Raw genomic sequence first — 11,365 nt, forward strand, 5'->3', positions numbered from 1 at the left:
AATTTTTTTTTAAACATTAGTTTATCGTGTCCTGTAATTTTGTTGTAATGAAGTAAGTTCTCAAAAATATTTAACTTTGTTATGCAACATACATGGTTATTATTATAATCAAAATCAAGAATCAGACATATCCCTGTTTAATTATAACTAAGTTTCATTTATTATGTAATGAAAAAATGTTCAGAAATGTTAAAACATACATCTCTAACAAATATGTTGCAAGTAATAATAAAACAAGTTTTTGATATAGACATGTGTTTAACATTTTTGAACATGTTTTCCTTATTTTTCCATCTCTTGAAGTCTTTTCTACTGTGTTTTTGTTTTCATTTATTATGTGTCGAATGTATAATTTTCTGAACCATACTATTACTTATAGAGGTATTGCTTCTATTCTAAAATGCTGGAACGTTTTCTTTTTGTCACTCAGGGACTTCCTGGACCTCAAGGTATGAAGGGTGGCAAGGGAGATCCAGGCAAAACAGGACCAGCTGGGCCTGCAGGCCAGCCAGGAGAACCTGGTCCACCTGGATCAAAGGTTATTCTCTAATATTATTTTGTAATAAATATGTGAAAAACAACTATTGCCAGTAAAGTTGTGAATTTCTTACCTGTTTGAATTATTTAAACCTAACTGAGTTAAAAACTTTCTAGTGTTTGAGATAGTTAAAATAATCAAAACATTCTGTAATAGGTAGAATGATACTGTTAATTTATTGTTTTTCAAATAGCTTAAAGTTTAGACATAGCTTTTAAGAATTTATTTGCCTTAATATTTTTGATTGCTTTATAGGGAGGAGAAGGTGTGCCAGGACCTCCAGGACCAGAAGGTAAGCAAGGACCTAAGGGTGAATCAGGTCTTCCAGGTATTCCAGGTCCACCAGGCATAGATGGAGAACATGTGAGTTGTAGTAATTTTGTTCATAGGCTACTGTAAACCAGTGTTTATGCTAATCTTGAACTAAAAATATAACATAACATACAACATAATGTTTAGTTACTACAAGGGACCTGTAAACTAAACTATTATATATTTTTACAAAATATTGTATTTCCAGTGTAAATACTAGTCTTAAACTGAACAGTAAACCATTACTAGTACAAAACTAAACTATATACCAGTGTTGATACTAGTGCTAAACTAAACAATATACCAGTGTTGATATTAGTGCTAAACTAAACATTATACCACTATTACTGCTAGTCCTAAACTAAACAGTATACCAGTGTTAATGCTAGTACAAAACTAAACAGTATACCAGTGTTGATTCTAGTGCTAAACTAAACATTATACCACTGTTTCAGCTAGTCCTAAACTTAACAGTATACCAGTGTTAATACTTGTACTAAACTAAATAGTATACCAGTGTTAGTACTAGTGCTAAACTAAACAGTATACTAGTATTAATGCTAATGCAAAGCTAAACAGTGTACCAGTATTGATGTTAATGTAAAGCTAAATAGTATACCAGTGTTAATACTAGAGCTAAACTAAACAGTATACAAGTTTCAATGCTAGGCCTAAACTAAGTGTCTTGTCCTAAAGTAAATTCATCAACTGTATTGTTGAAATGATTATTTATCTTATGATTTTTTTATTTGATCTTTTGTTTTCACTAATAACCCTATAATAAGATTTCTAAATGCTTCTGGTCATGAAGAGTTTTAGTAAAGTTATCTAATATTTGTAATTTAAATTTTATTCCTTACTTCATTTTATGAAATTTTAAGACATTGAAATAGATACAGACTCCAGGTTATCCAGAAGGCCTCAGCATGGGGGCCAAAATTTCTTTGGCATAAACAAATTCCTGGGAAGCTAATACTTTCAATGCTTAATTTTCTTACCTAAATATTATTTTCATTATTTTTTCTAGCTGATTTATTTCACAACAAAAATCTAATAAAATACTGTACATGTATTTAAAATGAATCTTAAATTTACATTTTAAAGAAGAGTTGAAAATAAAAAATAATGTGTTGATGTGTGCTTCTCTTCTGATCCCTTACTACTTGTCAGTTTGTGAAGGCTTAGTAGCAGCTTTAGAGGACCATAAATGATGGCTAGGTTTTAGTTTTACTATTTTGCTTTTGTAAATAATTGTTTCTCACCAGCTTACCAGATTCTTTGAATGCATTTTCTCTCACGTATTCTATGGAAAACTTGATTATTTGTCTTAACCATTTCAATTTCAGTACTTTAGAGAATTTATTTAATATTTAAATAATTTGACATATCAAAAACTCTCTTTAAAAAATAAAGTTTTTATAGGGTAAACGAGGCCCACCAGGCCAAAAAGGAGAAAGTGGAAAACCTGGTCTACAGGGACCACCAGGAGTTAGAGGGCCTCAAGGCCCAGAAGGACCCAAAGGCTCACCAGTGAGTTTTTATTGTTTTTATTACAAGTTTGAATTAAAAAGCAGGGAGATTAGTTGCATTGTGCTTTTCAGACCACATGTCAAAACTGAGACTTTTAGTTCTGTATGAGCCACCCTTAAGATCTTATGCTGTGATCAGTGATGATGAAACCATCTGTATATGTAGGACTGTTAAGAGAGAGTAGATAGTGTTAAGAATTTGAGGTATGATTTGTTTGTTTGTTTTGAATTTTGCACAAAGCTATACATGGGCTATCTGTGCTAGCCATCCCTAATTTAGTAGTGAAAGACTATTGGGCTACTCTTTTACCAACAAATAGTGGGATTGACTGTCACATTATAATGCCCCCATGGCTGAAAGGGCAAGCATGTTTGGTGGACAGGGATTTGAACCCACAACTCTCAGATTGCAAGTCAAGCACCCTAACCCATGCCGGTACGATACCATAAGGATATCTGTCACAGATGTTAACTAAAAGAGTATAACCATATCTACAGGGATGACCAAAATAATAAAAACAAATTGCAAACCTGTAAGTATATTCTAAAATATATTAACATTTCAGGCGAAACTAATGTGCATCAACCACCCCACCCATATGATCAAACCACCAAAAAACATGACAAACACCCTGTTTTAAAGTTATATGAAATAGAAAATTTATGATTAACCTCTTTCCTCACCCATATGATCAAACCACCAAAAAACATGACAAACACCCTGTTTTAAAGTTATATGAAATAGAAAATTTATGATTAACCTCTTTCCTCACCCATATGATCAAACCACCAAAAAACATGACAAACACCCTGTTTTAAAGTTATATGAAATTAAAATTTATGATTAACCTCTTTTTCCCACTCATATGATCAGCCAAACTTTGATTATTACATTTTATATCAATTTACTTTCAGATAGTTTTGAAGTAAAAGAATGACAATGGGACAAATCTTATAAGTATATTGGAAGCCAGTTGAAGGAACAAAATAAAATTATGAGAAGGAAAGTGAAAAAAAGAATGCAAATATTGTAGTTTGAAGAACAAGTTAGGCCTAAAATAAGTCATCATGCACATTTTTTCCAATACAGAGGCAATTAACACTTTATACATTTTTATTGTAGTGTTGCAGATATGTATTTTATTGCTTTCATGTTTAAATGAAAATAGCCAAATGAAAACTTCAAAACTATTTTTTGATATTAAAATTTAGAATAATAAAGAACAAGAGTGATTTTCATGATCTTTCAGATATCAAGTGATTGAGCACTAGTTGAATTTAATGATGAGGAACCCACTTTGAGACTAATAATGCTTGGAGATGGTTTGAATGGGTAATGAAAAAAACTTCCATATAAATTTAACATAACAGCAAATGTACAATGTTTTGTCATCATCAGCTATTATGTTAAACTTATATTAAAGTTTTTCTTCATTACCCATTCAAGCTGTCTCCAAGCATTATGAACACTAGTTAGTAATTTTGATGCTAAGGTGGATTTAGAGTGATGAAAATATTATTCAAGTGACTTTTATGTTCCAGAAGTTAAAAATGCTCAAGATAGAACATATGTTTTTATATAATAGGGTGCTCCAGGTTATCCAGGACCCACAGGAGAAGCTGGAACTCCTGGAATAAAGGTAAGAATGTTATTTTTGCACATGTGCACATTTTTTTGTTACTTACTTGTAAGAAATAAACAAATGTTTCCCACTACAGAAAATACATTCATACATTTTTTTATATGATCCACATTTTCTTCTACTGTTTGTCAACTGTTTAACATTAAGCAGTTTTGTTTTTTCACAAATCTTTGTTATTAGATGTAAATATGTGAAATCAGATAAATCAGTTTAGATAGAAGTATAATTGATGTAAAAAATCTTATCTATGATTCATTATACAGTACATCAAGTCAGAAACTTGCACAGTTTTATACAAGTGTATTAATTAATTGAAATTTTCTTTTTGGACAAAAAAAAAAAGAAGGATGTAAGATAAGAAAAGTTCTAGTCTCCTAGTTTGGTGTGGATATTGTTTTTTTATTTTGTGTTCTAATGTTTCAAAAATTTTTGCTTGTCTCCAGAATATATAATGACCTGCATTTGGATTATTCTTGCCCTGGGGTTAAATGATAATTTGCAAGTGACAAAATGATTAAATTGTGAGGCACATAGTTTATAGGTACATGTAAGTATTTTAATTGTGTGTTCTGTTAACTGAAATTGTGCAATTAAATCGAAAGTAATTTTGAAGGTGATGAGGAAATTTTAGATTTATTGCTTTTAACATTTATGATATGAATGTATACAAGAATATATATTTTTCATATGAATGATTAATCTAGTTATTGTGACTTAGAACAAATTACACACTCTTAGTTATAATCTAGGGAGAACGAGGATTGGATGGAGACGATGGAAAGCCTGGAGAACCAGGACCACCTGTAAGTGTGAACTAGAAAAATTTGATTTTTTTTTACCTTTCAGTAGTTTAATATTCAACACACTTTATTTGGAGAGTATGTGACAGTCAGAATAATAATATTGAAAATTATTTATAACTAAAGTAATTTTCATGTTCATTCAGCTATTACTGAACATTTGTGATTGAAGATATAAACATTTGTTACTTTCTAAGACTTACCAGCAATAAATTTAACATTAGAGTTGAGTTCTTTTACTTAGTTATTGGTCCAGAAATCTAAAAATATAAAAAAGCAATTGAAAACATTCTGTATCTGTATATAGGTTTCATTATTTCTGTAGAAGTAATTAAATCATTATGAGATTACATTAGTGTTAAGCTTGCAAATATATAATTTGCATGTGTTTTTAGGGCACACCTGGAGAAGCTGGAGAAATGGGATTGCCTGGAGCCCCAGGAAAAACAGTAAGTTGCCATAAACAGATATATTACAGTAATTAAATGGTAGATGTAGAACTAAAAGAGCTACTCAGTATTTGGTAAGCTATGAAATATAAACACATTTTAAATTGTTGTCTAATGCAATCTGTATACGACTTCTAAATGTTTTCTGGTTTTGGAATGTGAGCTTGATATTGTATATTATATAGTGACTCATGATGTAACAAGGAAATCAAATTGAATTGATTTCCTAGTCAGAGTATTGTTTTAATTATGAGCCTTGCACTATATTACAATAAAATGTTAATTGTGATACATTGCATGTTCTATTTAGGGTCCTGATGGCTCTGCTGGTGCTCAGGGTGATATAGGTCTACCAGGTGAGAAGGGAGATCAGGGTGTCGAAGGACCTGTTGGAGAACAGGGACCACCTGGACCTCCAGTGAGTTAATAATATTTTGAAAATTTCTGGTTTGCATGTTCTTAAAAATATGAAAATGTTTTTATTTTTGACTACATACAAACTCTCATTTGAAAACTGAAATTATCACCATTCAGGTCTTATTAGGTTATGTATTTTTAGCGGAAACATTTAATTGAAAATTAGACACATTTCAGAAAATAGTTTGTTTTCTGATAAAGGATGAGTAATACTTTCTTTTTTTTGCACCAAATATATGTTACAAAGCCTTTTTTAATCCAACTGACAATATTCTTATGTTCTGTGTCATAACATTTAGATTTGACAAGCACACAAACAAATATTGAAGTTTTTTGAATACATAAAGTCATTTTTGAGGAATGTTGAATATTGTATATGATTTTTGTGTAGTTTTGTAATGTTAGAAATCAAAATAGTTTCCTCTTGAACTGTGATAAAATATATTTATTGATTGAAACTTTTATTCAAAATACATTTATTTTAAGACAAAATTATTGAATGTTTTTTGCTTAATGAAATTTAACAAAATTTGTATAAAAATAAGTTGTTTTTTTTATGCTTAACTTGTGTTTTTTAAAAGTGCTGCTATTTTACAAGCATGAAGTGATCTTGTTGACGAAACCCATATTTCACATTTTCTTCTTTGTTTATTATACCTAATTACCTATATTTGGTTTGATGGCTTTAGGGACAAGCAGGTCCTCCTGGACCATCAGGACTAAGAGGATCTCCTGGCCCAGCGGTTAGTGTTGTTTTTGATTTCATATCTTTAAAGTTAAATAACTGATTTGTCGCTTCACTTGTTTTTTACCACTTTTGTTAAATAATTTCCACTTTAATGTTAAGCTAACTGTTACATTTATTGAAAAGTATTTACAATAAATTTTATTAAAAATGGGGGAAAAAATGAAATAGAATAAAAACTGATATTTTTGAGATTCAAATTATTTGTAACATTTATGTAATGAAGAACTGAAAAATGTGACAAAGAAAGGACAATAAAAGACTCACGTAGAACATGTGTTTATTAAAGCATATGACTACATGGAAAGTCCATATGTTGTAATCTTTTCTCTGTCTGAATTATAAATAAATAGTAATATATGAGAAAAAAAGTTTTAAAACTTGTCAATTTTTATTTTCTTGGAAATTTTCTACTTCTGAAAGTCTCTAAGTATCTGTTACATGAAGTTGTAAATGGGGAATGTTTACTGGTAATTTGTCTGCTGGTTTTATTAAAACTATGAATAAATTGGTAAAAACTGTACAACTTTTATTTTGTAATAATGTTTCATGATGTAAAATAGAGGTTTTATGCTAGATAATATACCTGTTTCTTTTCTGCAGGAATAAGCCAGCTTTTCTTAATACACATCTACTACAACAACTGCCTCAGTCTCTTTCTCTAGTTTTTTATATCCTTTGGTTTAGTAATTTCACCTTTAATCGATTTTTAATTGTTTATTGTATTTTTTAAATTACAGGGAGATGTTGGACCACCTGGACTTAGTGGACCACCAGGTCAACCTGGACTCATAGTGGGTATCGTTACCTGTTTATATGATGGATGTTATATATTTTGAAGATTACCTGTGCTAAAGATGTGTTTTATAAATGTCTTCTTAACAGAGTAAAAAACAACAAAACAGAAGTATGTTTGTAATTAAAGATTCTTAAAACACGTTTAAAACTTAGTCAATAAGCATGAAGAAAACTAACAGTGAAATAGTAAACACTTCTCTGATGACGACATAAGTTTGTTGAAATGTTGTACATTTGTAATAAAGTTTATTTCACTATCCATTCAAGCCATCTCTAAACTTTATTCTCTATAGTTAATTTTATAAAGTCTTTTCAAGATAATTTCTATTCCTCATATTATTTGCTTTTTATGGAATATGTTCACTATTTGTAGTTTGTACATTAGTTTATTACCCTACTGAGTATCTATGTATGATGCAAGAAGAGGAATTCAATCAAACATTCTGTTTCAATTTAAAAGTGAATGATAGTTTACTGTAAAATGAATGATACTAGCACTAATTGTTTAGTAATTGATTTTTTATTATTTTTTTATTTGCTTTTTTTTCAGGCATTTTAAAGTATGAACTTTCATGTTATATTTATGACAGGGTCCACCTGGAATTAAAGGAGAAATAGGAGTGAGGGGTCGTAAAGGAGTGAAGGTGATTATGGTTTCAAATGTTATATTTTATTAATTACTGTTATCTATAGCATCATATTTAAAAACATTTTCATCAACCTTGTCATTTACTTTCACCTAGAAGAGCTGTAAAATAGAAAGAGGTGAAAGTAAGGAACATTTTTTATTTGATTAAATGAGTAGTAATTCCAGAAAAGAAATCTACCCAGTGTGTGATTTTTACAACTTACTCATAAGCAGCCTTCTTCTTTCACTGGGTCCACATTTGGTTAAGTGGTAAGTCTGTAGGTTTATAAGGTTAAAAACTGGGTTTTGGTACATGTGGTGAGCACAGCATATATAGCCCATTGTGAAGCTTTGTGCTTAACTACAAACAAAAATTCATAGGTGAACTCAAAATAGAATAAAAACAATTTGTCCATGCTATAATCAATATTGCTACAACAAATTCACACAAGTAGAGATATATGAAGGCAAAATAACATGTCACTGTAAGTAAAAAATATATTGATCACATTAATCTGAAAAAAAAAGCAATATGCAAAATAAAATCACATTCACCTTAATATTTGAATAACTGCACTTCTGTTAAAGATGAATGAAAGATAATTAACCAGAAAGTTAAACCATAATCATTGCTTTTCATGTACAGCTTGTCTATGTATTCTATTTACAAAAAACATTAGGTAGTGTTAGATAAACAATTTAAGTTTAATATGAGTGTTATGATCTATATAGTTTATCTAGCGTGAGTGTTAAATTTATTTATTTTAGAAGTGATAGCTTATCACAGGTTTCTATATGTAACAGTTGGTGATTGTTATATTATTGGATCCTGTTACTAAAACCTTCTATGTTTTTCATGTTGTTTTCATTGAGTATTATTGCATCATAATATTTTGTAGCCTGTGGAATGTTCTAGGCCTCAGTTGGGCTATGAATACACGTCCAAAATATAGAGAGAGATAGGTAGATAGATCTAGACTGCATGATTGTGAGTTTAGCCATAAAGAGTGTATAGTGGCGATTTTTAAAGTGAAATTATCACAGACTGTATTGCAGTAACAGAGTAGGGAAGAATATTTTGTCTTGTCAATTGTGTTCTAAAGTAACTGAACTATCCTGTGTGGAATATGATGAAAAAGAGACAAATATTTAAAGTTTGGATACAACTATGATAACCAACAGTGTTATAAACATTTGTTCATATATTTGAATTGTTTTAATATATTATTTTAAAACAAGTGGACTATGTGCTGTTTGTTTATTGTTGAAATTGATCATCAACAAGTCATGGACACCTACTGTAAAGAATCCAGCCCATCTATACATAAAACCTGATATGTAGTATGTAGTTTAATTGACTTTCATAAGAAGGTATTGCAAACTCAAAATATCTTCAAAATAAGTGTTTAAATGTTGAGTTTAGTCAGACTTGATTTTTTTGGTAAAACATCTCAAGAAATATGTGCAGGATTACACTTTTTAGCACCTTTTTGGTAAGCACCTCTAGTGGTGTTTAATCGAGTATTAAATTTCAAATAAATTATTTTTACATAAACTTCCTACAAAAAAAATTAATCAATAATTTATGAAAAAATTAGAACCAGTTAAAAGAATATACTAACAATATGAAATTATATATTCTGTCATAGTATACTGTTTTATAATTAGACATTTAGATTTTTTCATACTGTTAAGTGTCAGAGCTTAATGTGTAACAACATGAAATGTGTCACATGCAGGAATGTCCTAGTACTACAGTATATGTCAAATTGGTAGTTTAAGTCCTCTGGTGAGACAGTAGTAATTTTATGGAATTGCAATGCTAATCCAGGGTTTGATTCTCCACGGTGGAAACAGCAGATATTCCAATGTGGCTTTGATCTAAAAACAACGGTATCTTGACTTTACTGTTAACGGTAATAGCTTAATGTGTAACAAGATGAAATGTGTCACTGCATGAATATTCTAGTACTGTATGTTGAATTGGTATATTAACTATACTGTTAACTCTACTAGCTTAATGTGTGACAAAGTATTATGTAAGATCTATGACATTATCAAGATCCAGTAATAACACTTCTGTCATTTTAAACTGTTATAATTTTCCTCACAATGATACAAAAGAATAATTTTTTTGTAGGGACATCGTGGTCGAATGGGGCGTGCAGGAAGAAAAGGAGACCCAGGAGAGAAAGGAGAAAAGGGAATGAAAGGACCTATTGGACCTCCAGGACTTAAAGGAGATGTTGTAAGCAAGAAATTTGTCTTTTTGTTTAATTTCATAAAAAAAGACTTAAAAGTTTAACTTTAATGGGAGGGTGATTATTAGATCTCCAGTAAAAATATTATCACAGCCTTCATAGAAATGCAAGCATGCTCTGATGGATTACTCTTGTATCTTTTTAAGTGTCATTGCTTAATTGAAAAGCAGTTTAAACTCTCAGTAACTGAACAACAATCAAAGTTATATAGAATAATACATTTTACTGTTAGTTATGTTAACAGTATAATTATTGTTGAAAAAATATTCAGTAAGCTGTAAACTTAGAATTCTAGCTGGCAGACTGTACATGTCAGTCAAATAATTTCTTACATGTGTGTGTTTTATGTGTTTCTCACTTATATTTGTGCTTTAACCCTTTTGAGACAGGTCACAGGTGAAAGGCCATGTCATCTCGTTTGTTGACTTGCATTGAAAATGTTAATGAACTACTATTTCATGAATTTATGTCAATAAGTTTGGCATCAAACTATAGATTATAATTCAAATTTTAGTACTGTATGTTACTAAATTTCTTAATTTAAAAGTAAATGTTAGAAAAATACAGATAAACATCGATTTTTGTGTGTCACGTGGTATGTTGAATGCAGCACTGGTTTAAATTAGATGTTTGTGAAGTCAAAATACTATGTCTATAGTTTTGTATGAATTAGAAAGTCAAATTACCAATATTGACAAGCTAGAATATAAAATAAGAAGGTTTTATCTTTTCTATTTGCTAAGATATTGCTCACATAATAAATCAGACACAGTGGCACCCCACCCACCTTATATACACTTACTTCTATATATGACATGAATAATCAATCGAAAGCTCAGAATGTCCCCTTAGTGGCTTTCTCAGCCATTTTAACGGACTTGGTGCCATTTCTTTTGAACCAATATTTCAATGAGGTAGGTTGTGTCGTTAGTCTGCTTGAAATTTCATATTTTTATAGACTAAAATACATCTTAGTTACTAAGCTTGATAAATTATAGTGGAATTCTATGGTACTGATGTAGAAATTTATGATTTTTTAGTTATTCAAATGTATATATAAAACCTAAAACAAATTATTTTCTTTCATATCCTCCATGTGCAAAATGTTTAAAGGCTTAGCAACCTACATTAAGCAGCAACCGAGTACAAAGGTTGCAACTAGAAGAGATAATTGTTTGCTTTATTTCTTTATTTACTTTTTTATGTTTTGATAAAAATAAGTATGAACTTATTTCAAAATAGCAA

The 11,365-nt window shown here is 30.0% G+C and overlaps 1 protein-coding gene across 1 annotated transcript in view; it reads left to right on the forward strand.

Annotated features, from left to right (window-relative positions):
• LOC106463161 (collagen alpha-1(XI) chain-like) overlaps positions 1–11,365 on the forward strand; it is a 70,328-nt gene that overhangs the window by 48,127 nt on the left and 10,836 nt on the right. The window contains exons 37-47 of the mRNA XM_022390593.1: positions 431–538; positions 794–901; positions 2,273–2,380; positions 3,966–4,019; positions 4,772–4,825; positions 5,218–5,271; positions 5,582–5,689; positions 6,378–6,431; positions 7,174–7,227; positions 7,822–7,875; positions 10,000–10,107. Of these exons, the coding sequence (XP_022246301.1) occupies positions 431–538; positions 794–901; positions 2,273–2,380; positions 3,966–4,019; positions 4,772–4,825; positions 5,218–5,271; positions 5,582–5,689; positions 6,378–6,431; positions 7,174–7,227; positions 7,822–7,875; positions 10,000–10,107 (864 nt within the window). The remainder of the gene's footprint in view (positions 1–430; positions 539–793; positions 902–2,272; positions 2,381–3,965; positions 4,020–4,771; positions 4,826–5,217; positions 5,272–5,581; positions 5,690–6,377; positions 6,432–7,173; positions 7,228–7,821; positions 7,876–9,999; positions 10,108–11,365) is intronic.

The sequence above is a fragment of the Limulus polyphemus genome, unplaced genomic scaffold, assembly GCF_000517525.1.
Source record: "Limulus polyphemus unplaced genomic scaffold, Limulus_polyphemus-2.1.2 Scaffold1340, whole genome shotgun sequence".
Taxonomy (NCBI): Eukaryota; Metazoa; Arthropoda; class Merostomata; order Xiphosura; family Limulidae; genus Limulus; species Limulus polyphemus.